The following is a 19,769-nucleotide window of genomic DNA, read 5'->3' on the forward strand; positions in this document are numbered from 1 at the left end:
TGCGACAGGCTCCCACGCGGGGCACCCCACCTGCACCACCCCTGGCAACCGCAGCACTCCTCCCTTGACACTCGGGACACCAGGGTCCTGCAAGGCTGCGTTAGCACCTGGCCAGTACCAGCTGCTGCCGCCACCCCACAGGACGTGGCCCTGCCTTTTGGGGACTACTTGGCCCCCTTAATGCTTGGGGGCCCACAGAGCCTTCAAGTATTTGCTGGGAGCCTCCATTCTTTACAAACCCCTCCACATCCCAGAGACCCCAAGAGCCCCTGTCCACTCCTGCAGGTGCAGAAGCTCTGGGGACCCATGTCCCTCCTGGGGATGTGGGCCCCTGAAGGCAGAAGCCTGTCCCCAGCCCAAACCTGGAGCTGAATTCGTTGTGGGGGACAGATTCCGAGGGTGGGGTAAGAGGGAAGGAAGACACCCTCACCTCTCTGCTCAGCATCCCGCGGGCGCCTGAGCAGCCGTGGGGAGCGCAGGAGGCATTTTGAGGACGCCAGGACCGGCCAGCATTCAGCATGTGGGGTTTGACCGTGGTGGCCCTGCTGGGTCCAGCTCTCCGGAGCTCCTTCAGGGCAAAGCAGGCCCCTGACCCCAGCAGGGGTGAGCCTGCAGGAAGCTCCACAGAGAAGCAGAGGGCTTTGGGAGGGTGGGTGGGGGTCTTGGGCCTGTCAGCCACCACCCTGGAGGACAGAGGATGCCTGCTGCAGGAGGATGGGTGGCAGGCCTGCCACAGGGCCTGGGCAGGGCACTGAGCCTGGACACCTGCCTTCACCCCTGGGGCTCCTCTGCAGCAGCTGGCCCATCCTCAGAGGGCAGTGGGTTGACCCCTGTGGAGTCCCAGAGGGGCTGGCTGGCAGAAAAAGTCCCCTGAAGGATCCTGCACATATGGGTTGGTTGTGTCCCCCTAGAAGGAGGTGTGGACGTCTGGCCTGGCCCAGGAGCGCATCCTTCTCTGGAAACAAGGTCTTTGCAGATGTGATCATGCTGGAAGTTAGGATGAGGTCACACGACGGAGGGGGAGCCTCGGAGCATGAGGAAGGTGGCCTCCTGCAGAAGCTAGCGGGCAGGCCACCAGGGCAATCACGGGCAGGCCAGGGCCCTGCCTCCTGGCCTCAGCTTTCTCATCTGTGAGCTGGACCTGCTGGTCACCCCACATCAGAGGGTCCTGGTCCACGGCCCACCATGACTTTCAGAGCCCCCCTCACCCAACCCTGCACTCTGGCTTCCTGCTGACCCTCGACAGACCTCCTGGCCTCCTCCTCTGCTGGAGCACATTGCCCTTCTTCTGCTGCCCCCTGCTCCCCGCATCCTGGCCTTGGCTTCCTCTTCCAGGGACCCCTGCCCTGATGCCCCGTGGCTGGGTCCATCTACCCTGCCCTGATGCCCCGTGGCCAGGTCCTCCCACCCTGCACATGCTCATTGCTGCTCCTTGGGCCGGACTGTTTGCCTGGTGGCTGGTCCACCTCCTAGGGAACAGGACCTGGTCTGTCATGAGTGAGGAAGGAGCTGGGAGGGCCTGAGGCTGGAGCAGGGGCCTCTGGCTCCTGGGGACAGCCAGCACAGGTTCACTGACCCGGCCCCCAGGCAGAGTGGTCAGGGGCTGAGGGAAGTTAAATGGGCTGATGACCGCCAGACAGTGACAGGGAGGGGGCCAACCAGCCTGGAAAAGCCCAGGGTCAGGCCAGCCTGGCCTGTCACCCCTGACCAGCAGCACGGTGGCCCTGCCTAGCTCCCCCTGCTGTGGCACTCCTCCTGGGAAGGCCACTGTCCGGGGCTATGGCTTTCCATGAGGTAGAGACCACACTACAAGTGTCCGTTTGCATGTCATCTGTATTGTCACGTTTATGCACATCCCTACGGCGGACAGGAAACGACCTATTAGGTCTCACAGAGTCCGGCCCCTGGGGGCCAAAGCCACACGGATGCCCCTGGGCCAGGACCGGGCTCTCTGAGGGAGCGGGCTCCAGGTCTCCCCAGGCTCTGGGTCAGGCCTCGGGGAGGCCAGCTCGCACCTCAGGCCCTCCGGCTCGCAGGCAGTGCCGTTCCTGGGGTCAATAGCTGTCCCTCAGGAAAAGGGTCCTGTGGTCCAGTAAGTTGAGGAAACATGGCTTCGCGAGGTTGAGCAGGACTCCCGGAGCCCTACAGGCGGAGCGCGCAGCACTTCCCAAAGGTATTGGACCACAACACCCTCTTCCCCTGGAGCGCCGGCGGCGGGCGTCCTGCCGGCACCCTCGGGAAAGTGCTGCCCCAAGCTATGGATGACCGTTAATGGCAATGCCACCTGCACTGCGGGGCTTGGGGGAAGTCGCTGGGCATCGTGCTGTGGCGTGGTGGGCACCACCCAGCCCTCAACAGTCATGACGGTGAGAGGACGAGACCGCGCCTGTCCTGCTGCCGTGACTGTTCCCACCTGTGTCCCCCGAGTGGCGGCCAAGCAGGGCCCGGCCACCTGGAGAGGGCATCTGAGTCCAGGAAAAGGGGCCAGAGGCGCGGCATTGAGAACATGCCAGTCACGGGGCCAGCCGGAGACTGCTAGCTCCAACCAGGAGGGGACCTGGAGGCGAGGCAGCTGTGACTGGGGCCACCTGCTTCCCTGCATACCCACCCTGCCTCCTGCCACTCTCCCGGCCACCCCACACCCCAGGCCGTGGGCAGGCTGGCAAGCAGGCGGGTCACCAGACAGAGATGAGCATCTGGCAGGTGTTGGAGGACATCCAGACCAGCTCCACCAGGCGGAACTGGAAGTAGCCGATGACGAAGCCCGAGAGGACATCCGTGATGTGGTGGCGTCCGATCATCACGCGGGACAGGCCCACACAGAAGGCCCAGAGCACCAGCAGGATGCGCAGGGGCACTGCCAGCACCAGGTGGCTGAGGAAGAACTTGGACACCATGGCGGCACGGCTGGCGTGCCCAGCGGGGAAGGCGTAGATGTCCATGGTGAGGTAGTCCAGCAGGCTGGGGCTCGTCTCGAATGGGCCGCGCCGCTTGATGAGCTTCTGCACCCCGGCCACTGTCATGATGTCCAGGAGCAGAGCTGTGGGTGAGAGAAGGAGGTCCTGGGTAGTCAGTGCCACCAACTGGGCCAAGCTCCGGCTCCCAGACCCATCCAGCCTCACCTCCCCTTTGATCACCTCCCTCAGCCACACTGACTTCCAGGCAGGTTCCTGCCTAGGACCTTTGCACTCACTGCCCCACCACCTGGAGTGTTCTTCTTTCTGACATCTGTTTCCTTCTATGTCTGCCTGTAGAAGCCCCCATCACAACCCCCTGCCCTGCTTCATTTTCCTTACAGCATTTCTCACCACCTGACTACTTTGCATTTTCTAATTTTTTCCTTTCTCTTCTCTCCCCCACCCACCACTACCACTCACTAGCACCCTGAGGGCGGGGGCCCATTTTGCTCTTGAGGCCTTCAGCAAAGGTGCCAGAGGACAGAAAGTGTGGGCAGCTGGTGAGCAGCCACGGGGACCTGGAGGGCTCCCGTGCAGAGAGGCGGGCCCTGAAAGGACCTCTCCAAAGCTTTCCCCAGCCCTGACAGCGTGGCACGGCTACCCTCATTTAAAAAGTTAAAGGGACACTCAGGTCTTGTGCCATTAACTATGCTAGAGAGCACAGTTCAGTGACATTTTGTGTGTCCACAAAGTCTGACACCAGACCAGCCAGCTACTTCCAGAACCTCCCGTCGCCCCAGCAGGAAACCCTTAAAACAGAGGCCCTAAGGCGGTCCAAAGGCGTCAGGCCCCGCCCGCTTCCAGTTCAGCCCCGCCTCCAGACCCGCCCCGCCTCCAGCCCAGCCCCGCCTCCAGCCCAGCCCCGCCTCCAGCCCAGCCCCGCCTCCAGCCCAGTCCCGCCTCCAGCCCAGCCCCGCCTCCAGCCCAGCCCCGCCTCCAGCCCAGCCCCGCCTCCAGCCCAGCCCCGCCTCCAGCCCAGTCCCGCCTCCAGCCCAGCCCTGCCTTCAGCCCAGCCCCGCCTCCAGCCCAGTCCCGCCTCCAGCCCAGCCCCGCCTCCAGCCCAGTCCCGCCTCCAGCCCAGCCCCTTTCGGCTCAGCACAGCCCAGCCCCGCCTGCCGCCGGCTCTCCGTCCAGGGGGAGCATTTCCTGGTCTCCTCCCACAGGGGCTGCTGTGCTTGGCTCCCCCCACCGTGACGTTTCCTGGGTTCACCCACCCACGTGGTAGCTCACATGGGCACGTCATCCTCTGTGTGGCTGAACGGTGATCCACCGGGTGGCTATGCCACCGATGGTCACCTGGCAGTGGACACTGGTTTGTTTCCACTTGGCCGCTGTGGACAATGCTCCTGTGGACTCTGTGCGTGAGCACCTGCGTCGGGGGGAGGTCTCTGTTCTCGGTTCCTTGGGGTGTGCACTTAGGACTGGGACAGTTGGGTGACAGGGTGACTCTGTGGCTTTTCGAGGCACCCAAACTGCTCTCCACTGTGGCAGCCGTCCCCACTCTGCAGTGGGTGAGGCGGGGCCGGGCAGTGTGGAGCATTCCTACTTGTTGCTCCTCCTCTCTGGAATGTTCTGCCCCTTTCCAACCCCCTGACTCACCAGCATACTTCTGGCCTCAGCCTCAATGTCACCACATCAGGAGGCCTGTGTTGGCCTCACAGGGAGGACAGGCCCTGAAGTGGGCACACTCCATGCCCTGTGTCACCAAGGACCCCGCAGTGGTGAGTGGCTGGTGCCTCTGCCACACCTCCCCCTGCACCACTGGCTCATGAAGGCTGGGGCCATGCCTGGTTGTTCTCAGGTTTGTCCCCTGACCTAATAGAGCAGCAGTCACCAAATGCTGGGTGACTCACTGGCCTGAGACTCTTAGCCAGAGGGTGGGCTCATCCCCCATTTTGGAAACATTGGAAAGGCCCGGGTCTCCATCATGTCTCTGCTGCCACCCTCCTGTGTGGGGCTGCTCTGCCTCTCTGTGCAGTTAGATGAAGGCCCGTGCCGGGGCGGCAGTTTCACCCAGCTGGTCCAGTGGCATGGACAGCCACCATGAGGGCTTTGGGCAAACAGTTCCCACCCTCACAAAGGCCCTCTGTGGTTGCAGGTGGCATTGGCAGGCCAGGACACACCTCCGGGGCAGCTGCAGAGTCACCGGGGGAACCTACACCTCTGGCCCTTATGTTTCCCTGGCATCAGTGACCTAGGAGACCCCATGGGGTCACAGCACCTGTAAGCCCTTCTTTGGGGACAGGGAAGACAACCCCAGAAGCAGGTGCAGTGCTGTGTGTCCCTATTTGGGTCACCTAATTCCCCCACCTGTGAGATGGAGATGGTGGTCACCTCCTCCCCAGCAAACCAGGCCAAGTGTTTCCTCTCAAGGCCTCCCCCCACCCCCCGCCCAAGGGCAGCTCAGATGGGGGATTGTGACTCCAGGTCAAGGTGGCCTGGCTGGAGCCTTCCTGGAACACAGTGCCATGCGTCAGAGCTGCTGGGTCTCAGCAGCTGCCCAAAGAAATGAGAAGAGACAGTGGCTGCTGGTCACAGTGGACACTTCCACAGTTAGAGCTGAAGGCCCCTGGGATCCTGCCACTCAGAGGAGCCCTGTCCAGACCCTCCTCCCCTGGTGTGGAGTGTAGATCTGGTAAAAGCATCAGCATGCTCACATGCAGCTCCAAGCCCTGTTTTTGAAAGTTTTGCCATGCCAATGTCCCCACTTCCACTGCTAAAAGTGTGAGGCCCTGGCTGTCCACACTGCCCCTTGGTCACCAGGGACTCCTCAGCCTTCCACTGTCCCCTGGCAGGGCTGCTGCTCAAAGTCCAGCCTCAGCTTAGGGTTTGAATTGTGGCTAGCCAGCCCAGGTGCTGCTGACCCAGGCCAGGATTTGGAGCCATCTGGAATCTGGGGGCGGTCCCAGTCCTAGGGGAGAGAAGGACTGGGGACAGCCAGATTTCCAGCACCGGGAAGCCTGAGGGAGGCAGCTGCAAATGACCCCTGGCCCTCTGGGTGCCCTCAGCCTAGTGGGACAGCCGGGAAGGCCAGGCCAGGAGGACCTCTGCAGCCCTGTGAGGCCCTCCCTCACCTGCAAGACCCCGAAAATGACCTGGGGGACAGTCTCCCCCACTAGGGGAATGACAGTGAAGTGACCTGGGGAGGGGGTTAGATTCACAGGCCCAGAGTCACAGGTGAGTTTTGAGTCCTGTCTCCTACTAAGAGCCAGGCCCTCCGTCTTCCCACAGACATAGGCCATCACGGGACAAAACGAGCTAATGGTAAACAGGAAGCAGGGGGCAAACCTGTGTGGGGACCTCATATGTCCTCCCTAAGGCCAGGTCTGGCCTGCCCTGGGGCCTGAGGCAGGTGCATGGATGAAAGAGTTGTCTTCCCTGAGGTCCCAGCGGGTCAAGTGATGGGGCCACAGTGACGAGGTGAGGGCCTCCCAGGTATTGGTGCCAGGGAATGGCCAGGGTCTAGGTGCTGAGACTCTGGGGGCAGTTAATGTGCACCAGACTAGAATCAGGCCCAAAGTCGATGCCACCAGTCACTAGAAGATCTGGGCATCTGCCCTGTTGGTGACCAGGTGGATCAGGTGAAAACCAGGACTGGAACTGCCCAGTGTAAAGCCCGCCTCCCCAGCAGAGGTGCCCCGTGGAGAGCTGCTGGGTTCAGGAGGGAAGGTCACCTGTCTCCAAATAAAAAAACCAAAAGGCTGGGGATGTGGTTCAGTGGTGGAGCACCCCGTGTTCAATCTCTAGTACCCCCCCAAAAAAACATACCCAGAACATGGGGAAGCAGAGGAAGATGGTATCTGGTGTCTGACCCTCCTTTGCCTGCTGGGGACACCTCAGAGGTTGCCCGTGCCCCCTGGTTTGAGAAATCCCATGTTTGGGCCTTTGGGAAGCTGCTAATTCATCTGGCAGGAGGCATCTCTGAGGCCATAACAGGGTGGACACTCTGCCCTCCCTGCCCTGTGCCCTCAGGGTTATCAGGCCCAGCCCACCATCCGGTTGGCCCAGCCCATCCTGGGCCTGGTTCCGTCACTCACCTGACCCCCAGTTCTTGGCCATCACTGTTTTGGGGGGTCCAGGCATATGCCAGGCCCAGGGCTGGTGGGCAGCTCCCAAGTGCTTACCCGGAGAGTGATGTTATTTGGGGGCTGGCGGACAGTCACCTTTCCCACCTGGTCTTGAGGGTTGTAAATAGAAGCGGTGTCCACTGGACAGGATGGCTTTCCTCCAGAGCCCACAGCCTCCCTGGCCTCCCACCCCATCCCCCGACGTGCTCCATCCAGCTCCCCCTGCCAGGCCTCTCCCCTCCTCCCGTGTGGCCAGCCCACAGTGAGACTGCGGCGATGCCCACACCCCCAGAGTGTAATCTGGCGCCCAGAAATAGAAGCAAATGACGCTACCTCTCAAGATTCTGCGAATTCCACACGGAAAGGTTTGCTGACTTACACCCTGTTCTTGGCTTAGAGGGAGCAAGGAGACCCCCGTGGTAGAAAAGGTCCACCTGGTGGGAGGCTCAGGGCGAAGGTCAGGAAAGCTGGCAGTCACTTAACCACTCTTCCTGTGTGATTCCGGCAGGTCACTTAACCTCTCTGGGCCTCTGTTTTTGTGATCAACCAGGGTGGTGGCTGTGCACTTGGGCTTCAGAATCAAAGATCAGTGTCAGAGTCACTACTTGCAAATTTTTTGCATGACCTTGGCACATGCATCCCTCTGAGTCTCCCTTCTCTCACCGACACCTGGGGATCAGCTCAGAGGCTGCTCTGAGGGCCTCACAGAGTCAAGGATAATAAATGGATTTCACCTGTGACCACAGCAGAGGACGACAGGGCCTCTCATGATGTCCACCCAACATCTCCACCCTCAGCGCCTTGCTCTTCCCATGCAGGAGGCCCTGCTCTCCTGGAGCTCCTCCTATTCCCAAGGCCCTGCTGTCCTGGGGGCTGCCAGCCCCAGAGCGGGATGAGAACCTCCCTCATGTCCTCCTTCCCCACTCTGAGGTCCTCGGGGCCTGGGGTGGTCAGGGATCCCAGGCCAGGCAGGAGCCCAAGCTTTCCCAGAGAGGAGCTGCTGGGGTTTGCAAGCCGTGCCTCTGGGGCCTCGGAAGTCAGAGCCCCACTTGTGTGCTGATGGCTGGGCACTGGGGACCACCGGGGGGAGGACAGTGTGTGGTGGCTTTTGGGTTTGTCGTGCTGTCCCCTTGAGGGTGTGCTGGGACAGGCTGCTCAGCCACAGGGCTCTGGGAAATCAGGGCTGGGGAGGGGGAGGAAAGCTGGGGGCTGTTCCACTGTGACCCTCAGGGGCAGGACAGGGCCTCCGGGGCTCCTGGTTGGCTGGTGGGGGGATAGGTCTGTGGACCAATGTCCCTTGCTGGCCAGGAGGGGTCCTGGTGCTTCTGGCCTGGGGGGTCAACCCTGCCTCTTAGAGACAAACCCAGGCCTGCATGGCTGGGGTGAGCGCAAGCTGGTCTCGACTTCCTAAAGGGCATTTGGCTTCAGAATCAGAAGTCTTCACACCACATGTCCCTTGGACAGTCCCCTTTGGCTCCTGGGAGATCCTTAAGGATGTGCAGGGGCACTCCTGGCTGGGATGTCCACAGCAGCAGTATTTATGACACTGAGAACCATGAAATGACCCAGTGCCCTTCAGGGGGAGAGAGACGGGCCAGCCGTGGCCGTTTAGACAACAGGATGCTTGGCACACCATGTGGATGTGGCTGATGTCCACTCATCACCACCAAAGGAGGGCAGCGGGTGAGCAGAGTGCAAGAAGCAGATCAGAAAACAGCAGGGCCTGCGGGGGAGCCCGGGCTGCACCAGCCATGGGTGTGCCTGCAGGGTGAGTGTGCCTGCAGGGTGAGTGTGCCTGGGGGGGGTGAGTGTGCCTGCAGGGTGAGTGTGCCTGGGGGGGGGTGAGTGTGCCTGGGGGGGGTGAGTGTGCCTGGGGGGGGGTGAGTGTGCCTGGGGGGGGTGAGTATGCCTGCAGGGGAGCCGGAAGGGGCCTGCGGCAGGTCCCCTGCGCTCGCTCTTCACTGGGCAGGAGGACTAAGGGTGACTTTGTGGGTTTTTTTTGTAATCACGCACTAATTCTCTCTTATAATGAATATGTATCCTTCCGCACATTCTTAAAAGTTATTTTTGCAAAAGGACCACTACCGTAGGATTCCACTCACATGAGGGACCTAGAGGATTTGAATTCATAGTGGCAAGTAGCATGGGGGCTGCCCGGGGCTGGGGGGCAGTGAAGAGCTGACATTTCAGGGCACAGAACTTCGGTTTTGCAAGGTGAGAAGGTTCTGGAGATGGATGGTGGCGGTGGCCACACAGGCACATGTTTAATGCCAATGAACTTAGGATCGGCTGAAAGGGTACATTTAAACACACACACTCTCTCTCTCTCTCTCTCTCTCTCTCTCTCACACACACACACACACACACACACACACACACACACACAGTTATTTGTAAGCATCAGGGCAGCCCTGCAGAAGGACACGGGCTCTGGGGAGCACTGGGTGAGCAGAGAGGTTGGTGAAGGGAATTGGGGAGGCAGGAAATGTGCCAGTTTTTAGCGTTGGGACTCTGCTTGGTTGGTGTGAGAAGCGTGTGTGTGTGTGTGTGTGTGTGTGCATGTGCACACATGTAGCCTCTCCTGCCCAGGCACCTGCCTCCTGAGTCAGCCGAGCCCCTGGAGGCCAGGGCACTGGGAGGTGGGTCCTGGCTTGTCTTCTGCTCCCGGGGCCTCGGTGACTTTGAGCAAGTGTGTGCCCTCAGGGGGTTTACTCTCTCCCCTGAGGACTCCGCATGCCAAGCTAGCTCTAAAGACGACTGTGCCACGGACGTGGGCATCGTCAGTGTGGTGTCCCCCACTGCCTCCTGCACAGCAGAGTACCGAGCGCTGCTGGCCTGAGTCTCAGAAATGGACTGTGCAGACCCGGCCGCACCTCTGCACAGTGAGTGGGTTCCTTTCTATGGCATCCAAATCCAGGGTGGCTGCCATGGTATATAGGACCTGGTCAGGGGTGGCCAAAGACCTGGGGGACCCATGGTCACACTGAGCCCCACTGAGACAAGAAGCAAAGCTGGGGACGGGAGGGGAGATTTTACCTCCTGGAGCTGGAGCGAATCTGACATGGGATCAGCCTGAATCTCAGTAAGGGACACGTCACACGAGCCTTGTGGATGGGTTATCACCTAAGTTGTCCCCAAGAGCAAGAGCTGGTGGGCAGGGGAAGGGAGAGCTGGAGGGTCGGCCAAGGGGGCCTGGGTGGGTGGGTGCTTCAGGATGGCTGGGGAAGGTACACCAGGCTCGGGGAGCCGGTTCCCTGTGACGGCACAGACCCGAGGCTGGGACGAGGATTCCAGATGGGAGCACGCAGCCCAGCAGGTGTCTCCCTGAGAGCAAAGGCCAAGCTGGCCGAAGAGCAGGAGAGACAATGGCCAGCTGCTTCCTGGGGGCAGGGGTCAGGGGCAGCTCCCTTTCTCCAAGCTCCATCCCTGTGGAAGAGTGGGAATGGGGTCCCTGGTGCCAGTCCTCACAGCAGGACCCAGGGAGACCAGAGGTTGGGAGGAGGAGAGTGACCGACAGCAAGGAGAGGTCCCGCTGAGTGGGGCCACAGCTTGCAGAGAGGCCACCACAGCCTTAGACAGAAAGCACGTCTGCAAGGCTGTCCACCCTGCGACTGTCTGCCCGACCTGGGACTGATGCTGTCATTATCAGTCTTCGCGACGGAGCAAGCCTCCGTGTTGCAAAACGCCTGATGTAATCCTCCTGGGTCTGGTCTGGACGGAGCTCCCTCTGCTCCACCTCCTTGAACATGCCCCAGATCACGGTGGTGCTGTTTGAATTACCTCTCGCGGTAAGAGTGAATCATGAGAAGGTGCGCGGCTCCACTAGGGAACCCCAAACCCAGCCTCAGTGAGAGGAGGGTTCTGTGAGAAAAATCAGATCAAGTGTTGGCGAGGGTGTGGGGAACCTGGAGCCCCTGGAACACAAGACAGGACTGCCACCAAGGAAGATGGCCCCGGGGTCTCCAAACAGCTGCACAGAATCACCACTGGATTCAGCAGTTCCACTGTGAGTTCACAGCAGGAAGAGATGAAGGGACAGCAGGACTCAGGGCAGCCTCAGGCACAGTCGCCGCAGGGCAACAGACCCACGCACCAGCATCATACAGACTACTCTTCAGCCACAAAAGGGAAGGCAATTCTGACCTGTGCTATCACGTAGATGAACCCTGGGGACATTACGTGACACAAGCCAGTTACGGGAGGACAAATACTATGGGGTCCACCTACATTAGATCCCTAGAGCCAAATGCATAGGGACAGAAAGCCACCACGTGTGGCCGCTGGGTGTAGGGGGGAGGGAGCAAATGGGGGTTAGTTTTATTGATGAACATGTTCTGGAGGTGGACGGTGGTGACGGTGGTGACAGTTGCATGGCACTGAGCTTAATGCCACTGAGCCGCACACAAAAATTATTGAAATAACTTGTATGTTCATATAGATCAAAGCCAGGTCCTCATGCGTGACAAAGCATGTACTCCACCATGGACCTGTACCCCACCCCAACAAACATGTATCACCCTAACAAAGAATGACCTATACAAATGGACTGTTTTCATATTCAGGAAAATTTTGACAGGAGGCACACACCTGTAAACCCAGCAGCTCAGGAGGCTGAGGCAGGAGGATTGCAAGTTCAAAGCCAGTCTCAGCAATTTAGGGAGACTCTGTTTCAACATAAAAAATAAAAAGGGCTGGGGATGTGGCTCAGTGGCTAAGCACTGTTGGGTGTTCAATCCCCAGGACCAAAAAAAAAAAAAAACCCACACACTTTAATAAAGGACTCAGATCACGGCAACAAGACACAGGGCATTGCCCACCCCAGAAGAGGCCCATAAGGAAGGAGGACAAGGTTGGTGAACCAGGATGGGTTGGTTACCTGTCACCTAATTCCCTTGGGTTCATCAAGCTGGGGCTACAGGGGAGGGATAAGAAGGAGCGTGGGGTCATTTTACTGGCACTTCAAGCCTGGAGAGGACCTGGCAGGAGGTGGCCTGGGCCTTCTGATAATGACGGTGTCAACACTGCTGCTGCTGCTGCTAACAACAATCGTAGTTACACAAGCGTCACCTAGCATTAGTACACACCGAACACTGTGTGATTCTTCAGTGAAGACTCCTAACAACCCACTTAACAGATGAGGAAACTGAGGCTTCGAGAGGTGAAGTCCTTGCCTGAGCCCACAGCAAGTCTGGGATTTGTACCCAGGTCTGGTTGAGGTCACTTTTTTTTTTTTAATCTTTATTTTCATATGGTGCTGAGGATTGAACCCAGGGCCTTGCACATGCCAGGCCAGCCCTCCACCACTGAGCCCCAGCCCTAGCCCCTGAGTCTACTTTTTCCAGCTGCTAAGATTGCTTCTGGCCTGGCAAGTTGGAGCCTTGGCAGAGTGCACTGCGGAGGGAGGGAGACAGGGGGAGGGGGAGGGCAAGGGACCACTGCTGCGAGGTGTGCAGAGCCGAGGACAGGGGTTCTCTGGCCTAGCTGGCACCCTTCCTAGGCCCCAGGAGGAGACTGCCCAGGAAGTCGGCCATGCTCTGGGGCAGAGGGGGTGGGCAGGGCTGGCCAAGGGCTCCCTCATGCTCCAGGCAACTGTGACTTTGGCCTTGTACTTAACCAGCTTCCTTGGAACCCCCAGCCCCGCCCTGCGCCCTCATTGCACAGATCTGGAGACACAGCCAGAGTGGGAACCAAGTTTGCACAGAGTACTGGGCAGAGCAGGGACTTGGACAAACCCCGTCTGACCCCAGCGCCCGAGCGCCAGGACTGGAAGTTACCCCAGCCCCTCCCAAGACTAAATGGCAATGGTGCCTGCAGTTCCCGCTCCGGGGACAGCCAGCTTTCCCGAGGTAGAGAAGGGAGTCCCCAGTCCTCCTGGGGGTCAGGCAGAGCTGCAGGGCGAGAGCCTACTGCTGGCCTTGGAGGCAGTGTTTTCCCACCAAGCTGCTTCCTGGGCCCCAGACCCACCCTGCCTGCTCCACCTGGCCAGCGAGAGCGGCTGCTCTGTGGCGGGTCCTCATCTGCGATGGTCTTGGCACCCGGACACACAGACAGAAAACCTCCTCCCAGCCCTGCTCAGGCAGTAGTGGAGTGAGCCTAAGGGTGACACATCTGCACCTCAGCCCGCAGTGAGGGGAAGGTGTGGCTTGCAGCCCGGAGGCCTTGGATCTGGTTCCTGGACCAACCCTCACAGTTGTGAGGGTGGGCAGGTCACTTGGTCCTCCTGACCCCAGTCTACTCATCTGTAAAATGGACATATTGACATTGCCTCGAAGATCATCGAGGAGGCTTTTTGCAATCTAAAATCCTAGCTGTTTACGGCAAGTAGCACATAACGAAGCTCAACAAATGATGTCCTTAAAGATTTAAAAAGTGAGTGTTACTCAAGAAGGGAGGCATGGCTGGGCATGGTGGCACACACCTGTAATCCCAGCTGCTCAGGAGGCAGAGGCAGGAGGGTTTCGAGTTCCAAGCCAGCCTCAGCAATTTAGCAGGGCACTAAGCAACTCAGCAAGACCCTGTCTCTAAATAAAATATAAAATAGGGCTGGGGATGGGCTCAGTGGTCGAGAGCCCCTGAGTTCAATTTCCAGTACGAAAAAAAAAAAAAGAAGGGGAGCGTCTCCAATCTTGTTCTCTGTCCTGTGGGGCACACACTCCTGGGCCCATAGCAGCTAAGAGCTGCTAAGAGCCAGAAACCTAATCCAACAAGTGAGTTGCAAATTTTTAAACACCGGGGGCAGGCCTAATTTTTATTTTTTTCTTCCAGTACTAGGGATTGATCCCGGGACCTCCTGCACACTAGGCAAGCGCACACTAGGCAGGTGCACACTAAGCAAGCACTCTATCCCTGAGCAAACCTAGCCTCAGGCGGAACTTTCGTAAAAGCCGATGCTCGTGTGTGAGGCACAGACTGAAGAGGAGCTACTTTAGGTGGTGAAGGGGGCAGCTGCTAGCACACCCCTCTGGTGGGGAGCCACCCCTTAGCGGAGCACCTACTGTCTGGGGACAGCTGAGACCCTGATTTCTTCCCTGATCCTCACCTGCCCGAAGTTCCCTCACCCTCCTCAGGAAGGGGCAAAGTAAAGGTGGAATAATGCCTGTGCCCCTGGCTAGCTGCAGCACCATCACCCTGGGCCTCAGGTTCTTCTTATTTTTTAATATTTATTTTTTACTTCTAGGTGGACACAATATCTTTATTTTGCTTATATGTGTTGCTGAGGATCGAACCCAGTGCCTCATGCGTGCTAGGCAAGCGCTCTGCCCCTGAGCCACAGCCCTAGCCCCAGTTTCTTCCTCTTTAAATGCTCAGAGGTCATGGTGCAGGTGCAAAGTGCCGTGTGGTTCACGCACAGCTTGGCATACAGTAAACACTCAGCAAAGCTCAGCACCATCCCCTGTGTCACCACCTGGGGAAGGCAGGCAGGAGCCAATGGGGTCTGGAGCCCAGGCCCCAGAGAGCGCGTCCCTGTCCCACCTCGGGCACCAGGCAACCTAACTCCAGCACAGTGTTCTCAAGCCACAGCCCTCTGTGGCTCTTGTGGGCACCAGAGAAACCTAGAGTGGGAGCAGATTCTGCCCACCAGACTCTGTCCCTCCCTTCCAAGGTCCTGGTAAATCACCTGCAGAGAGCAGAGGCCTGTAGGTCAGGCAGGCCAGGTGCAGATCCCAAGCTGAGGCTTGGTCAGACTGCTTTATTTATAGGAGCCTCAGTTTCTTAATCCGTAAAATGGGAATGACAGGGGGCACAAAACTCACGGGACTTTTTTTGAGGAGGGTACTAGAGATAGAACCCAGGGGCGCTTAACCACTGAGCCACATGCCCAGCCCTTTGTTTATATTTTATTTAGCGACAGGGTCTCATGAGTTGCTTGGACCTTACTAAGTTGCTGAGGTGGCTTTGAACTCACAATCCTTCTGACTCAGCCTCCTGAGCCCCTGGGATTACAGGTGTGGGCTACTGTGCTTGGCATCTCGAGACTTTTCATTTGGAATAAAATAATAATAATGATGATTTAGTGATAAAAACAAGAGGCTTAGGCGGTGGTGGACCCAGCCAGCTCCTCCCCAGGTTTCTGGTTGTTTCTGCCTCCCTCCCTGCATGGCACCCCTGAGCGACAGGCCCCAGACTCAGTCCCCATAACTCCCTCTGGAACAGAAGTTCTCTGTGGCCCAACTCACACCCCTTTTGGAACCAAGACCCCTGTTACCATGTTATTTTGCCCAAGAACCCCCACCCCGCCTGTCCCCTGAATGCTGGCACATGCGAGGGGTGGGAAAACCCTCCCAGGCCTGGCCTGGAGGTGGAGGCCGAGGTTCCCTGAGTGCCCCGGGCATCTGGAGGTGTTGCACGGGGGGCGGAGGGGCGCTTGTCTTCCACATGGATCCCACAAGGCAATAGGCAAGGACAGACGGTACTAACCAAGAGGGGCTGGTGGCAGCCAAGACTTCAGAGACACAAACCAATAACCAGCGCCCCCTGCCCCCCCCACTTCAGCCACTCTCCTGGGAAGGAGCAGGTCAGGACTCCAGGAGGCTCTGAGTGGGAGGGACCCCAGGCCCTGTGGGGAGAAGCCTGGCGTCTTACAGGCCCCTGAACCCAGCCGGGTGGGGGCTCTGGGGGGCATCACAAGTGCTGCCTGTATTGGTCAAGGACAAGGACCCCAGCTGTGGAGGGAGTCGAACAAGGACGCCTGCTGCCCAGGACACCCTTTAGGCCCTTGAGGTCACTGCCCAGCCCCTGCTGCCCCCTGGGCAGCGGTGCCCTTTGTCCAGAACAGGCCCCTGGAGCTTCCGGCTGACCTCTGCCTTCTCTCAGCCCTCACTTTGCGAGGGGCCTCCTCGGTGCGTCAGGCCGTTTCTGGGGCGCCCTTCCTACTTAAACTCATTTGCTCAGTCCAGCTGGCTCCTGAGGCCCTGCTGGTCCTGCGGGGCGGGGCGGGGCGGGCAGGGACACTCACCCAGGAGCAGGTTCATGAGCACCTCCTGGCCGGCCAGCGTGCTGCTCTTCACCAGGCAGAGGATGGTACCCCCAATCCAGGGGATGCCGTGGCCGGTGATGCCAATGAGCTTGACCATGGAGCGGGCACTGCCCCAGGACGCAGCCCGGCCAGCACATACCCCCAGCCGCTTGGACATGCAGATGTCGATGGCCAGCAGGGAGTTGAAGGCGATGCCCTTGAAGGAGGGGTTCAGCTGCATGCAGTCCTCCTCAGGCAGCTGCTGAGACTGGCGCCGCTCGCGGGCCCCGTCACCTGCGGGTGGGGGCTGCGCCGAGGGCCCCGAGGCCTTCCTGCCAGAGCCCCGGGGCTCTGGGGTGCCCTTGGGGGGCTGGTTCAGGGACAGGAACTCGGCCCTGTTGAGGACATTGCTGCGGTCCCGGGTGCGGGACCGGCTCTGGGAAGCTGGCATGGTGACCTCGCTCACCCTGAGCAGGCCGGTGCCAGCCCGGCTCGCACTCCGAGGGCCTTCTCCCCAAAGGCAAGGGCCGGCCCAGCTGCCGCTGCCTGCTTCCCCGCAGCAGCTGTTAAATATAGAGTGGAGGATTGCATGTGGCTGTTTACCTCCGGCTGCCACCAGGCTCCGAGGGGATGTCAGTGCCAGCTGGACAGCCAATGAGCCCACCCATGCCGGGCCAGCGCCAATGGAGCTGCAGGGAGGTGGACGAGTCCACAGCTGCCGCCTGGCTGCCTGGGCCTGGGCTATTTAAATCTGCCAATGGCTTGTCCCTGGGCTCTGGGGCACTCTGGGAAATGTAGTTCTGCTGTTCTGGACTCAGCTGTGGCCTCAGCCTCTGGCCCAGGCAGAGTCGGGTCCTGGTTTAACCCCCGAATTTACCAGGTTCCATCTGAGCCGTCCAGACCCTTGGGAGCCAGGCCTGCCTGCCCCCTTGGCCTGGGCAGCATGCACCTAGTCCCATGGGCTGCAGGTGGAGCCCCGGCCACAGGCCTCTCTGGGCACCAGATGATGGAATTGGTGACATCACTAAGAGCATCATGCTGGGTCCCTGGGGCCAGGCCAGCTCCTCCCCCGTGACAGTATTTCATTAAGGTGGCAGCTGGGTTTTCCTTCCCTCCCTCTCTTTTTAAATCTGTGAATTTGCTGTGGTTGACGTCAACCCAATCGAATGCAGTCTGAGGTCTGATTTCGTCAGAGGGAGGGGTAATGGATGGTGGATAACAGGTCTGCCAATGGAGGTTGCCAATGGTACCTGGTACTCTGAGTTTTGCCAAGGGCAGGAGAGCCACAGCAGCTGCAGGCAATGCAGAGTTACCGAGAGCCGGCCCCGTGCTCAGAGCTCTGTCCCTGTCTCCGGGAAGCTCACACCAGTGGGGTTTTCATGAATGACACAAAAACGGTCACAAGTATGCAAAGGTGCTGCAGGGCCACAGAACCAGGGCTCTGGGTCTGATCTGGGGGTCAGAGAGGGCTTGGCCCAGGAAGGAAGAGAAGGCAAGAAGCCCTGGGCAGGGGCAAGCCCTCTGCACAGGAAGGACAGAGGCCAGCATGGCTGCAGTCCCGAGAGGTCCTGGCTAAAGATTTGGGATATGAGCTGGGCCTCCCCGTGGCTACCTAGGTGACCTCTGGGAAGAGCCCTCTTAGGGCCACCTGGACCTGTGTATGGGGGCTGCCTGGAAGAATCAGAAGCAGACATCCTGGTCTCATCACTCGGGGAGGCCACTGATGACCTGCCTGCCCAGCCCAGATGGAGGCAGAAGGCTGAGATTTCTCTACCAGATATGGAGCCTGCCACAAAACAAGGCCCACCCCACAGTCTCCCAAGGACAGGAAGTGTGTGGGGTGGAGTGAACACTGGCCACAGGGGCTCTGCCACCTGTCAGTTCTGAGACCTCCAACAAGTCACATCACGTCCCTGAGCCTTGGTTTTTCCACCCGTAACATGGACATAATAGTGCCTACCTCTCAGGGTCTTTGCAGAGTTCAGTCCCTACCACAGAGTGAGACTTGGGCTCTGTGGGTTAGAAACTGATTCCATTTGACACAGAAGCACAGTCTCCTCTCCCCTCTGAGAGCCCCCTTCAGAAGGACCTGCCCTCATCCCTGATGGGTGAATGAAGCCAGAGCCCAGGAGCCCTCCATGTGAGGTTCCTGGCAAACACCCTGGCTGGGTCCAGCTGGGCTATACTAGGCGAGGCTGGCCTCACTCCTCCTCTTCCTCTTCCAGAGGGTCCACTCAGATTGTGGCGCTCTGGTGGCAGGGAGGGCCCAGGCTGCGTTCCATCCTGCCCTCTGGTGTATGCTGTCTCACCCTGCACTCAGAGGGCTGTGCTTTATCACGGACCCGACTTAACCAGTGATACCCCCATGTCACACACGAAGAAGCCGAGGCTCCGAGGGATAAAGGCAGGAAACCAAAAGTAGGGGGGTCCAGCTCCTCAGCAGTCCCTGGGCTGGGGAAACCAGGGCCTTTGGACTCAGATCTCTCAGGCCACAGGGATCTGCTTGCTCAGCTCTCCACAGGGCACCCACCTTACCCTCCCTGGGCAGGCCCATGACCCGGGCTGGCCTCAGCAGGGGCTAAGAAGCCCAGCCCAGCGGGGGCTATTAATAATACCCAGAGGCTGTGTCAGCATTTCGGGCTAGCTGCAGCTGCCAGCAGTTCTGGGGACGCCACGGGGTCTCATTTAGCTTCAGCCCGGCAGTGGTTAAGACACAGGCTCTAGAGAGGGACGGCCCCAGGTTCAAACCACTTCCACTGAATGACCACAGGCAGGTCCTTCCACGTTGCCCAGCCAGTTTTCCCCCTCAGAGGGCTGGTGAGGGAGTGATGTGAAGGCTCACTCAGCCCAGAGGAAGCACAGGGGAAGCTGTACTGGCTTCCCCTGTGACCCTGAGGCTGCTGCTGTCCTCGGTAAGCTGGGGTGACCCTGGGCAAGTTCACCGACAGCTGAGAAGCAAGTGCTGTTCCTCAGTCCATAGACTTCCATGAGTGTGCACCTCACAGTCCACCGTCAAGAGTCTTGGGAAGCATTCATTCATTCCTTCAACACTTTCATTGATCTCTTCCTGCAGTCCAGCCAGGGAGGCCGGACACGCGGCCCTGACACAATTAGTGGTCTGTCGAACGCCATAGTATCACCTGATTTTTTTCTTACTGTGTAAATGTTACTACTTTTTGAAGTACATGCAATAAATACAGACTATCTATGGGCCCCTTCACGCTTTCTGTATCTGGGCACCGCAACAGGGAGCTCAGCTCAGCCCACCAGACCCCACGGGGTGTGCCAATGCACTGTTTCACTTAACGGCTTTAACACACAGGGGTTTGTGGGTCAGGATGGCCGTCTTGGAATGGTGTTGAATACACATCACAGCGTAGAAGCAGCTCGTCCGGAGTGTAGCATGAGGCAGCCCACCTCACTGCCATGTCCCAGAGGGCAGACACGGGGACATCCTGTGGCCATGTGGCCAAGTGGAACACTGGGGACACTGTCGCCTTTCCATTTATGGAGACACTGTACACCAACCAAGCATTATTTTAATAGTCAGAAAAGAATATATGTTAAACAAACTATATCTGTGTGTGAAACAGCTGCATATCCAGCACAGGCATATTTGTCTATTGAGATAGACAAATATACAAATAGACATTTAAAATAGGATCGTGTTGAACATTCTTTAAAAACTTAGCTCCCGTTTCACCCACCTATGTAAGCCTGGCCACGTCCCCATGACGACCCCTTTATTTTCTTAGGCTGCCTGATAAGCCTGCTGTCACACAGTGGACA

The 19,769-nt window shown here is 58.9% G+C and overlaps 1 protein-coding gene across 1 annotated transcript; it reads right to left on the bottom strand.

The window, feature by feature from the left end:
* Positions 1-1,815: 1,815 nt before the first annotated feature.
* PLPP7 (phospholipid phosphatase 7 (inactive)) lies at positions 1,816-16,657 on the bottom strand. Its single transcript, XM_081282059.1, has 2 exons — positions 15,981-16,657; positions 1,816-3,040 (listed from the first exon to the last, which is right to left on the bottom strand). The coding sequence occupies exons 1-2, from the start codon at positions 16,429-16,431 to the stop codon at positions 2,676-2,678; spliced, it is 816 nt and encodes a 271-aa protein (XP_081138185.1). The 5' UTR covers positions 16,432-16,657; the 3' UTR covers positions 1,816-2,675.
* Between the last annotated feature and the right edge of the window lie 3,112 nt (positions 16,658-19,769).

This window comes from Spermophilus citellus (genome assembly GCF_964194105.1).
Source record: "Spermophilus citellus genome assembly, chromosome: 2".
In the NCBI taxonomy this organism is placed as follows: Eukaryota; Metazoa; Chordata; class Mammalia; order Rodentia; family Sciuridae; genus Spermophilus; species Spermophilus citellus.

Bases quoted from the DNA above. Each gene is read 5' to 3' on its own strand.
- PLPP7 (XM_081282059.1), bottom strand. From the start codon at position 16,431: ATGCCAGCTTCCCAGAGCCGGTCCCGCACCCGGGACCGCAGCAATGTC. The intron at 3,041-15,980 runs GTGAGTGTCCCT...TCTCACCCACAG, and splicing joins GCTCATGAACCTGCTCCTGG to CTCTGCTCCTGGACATCATG.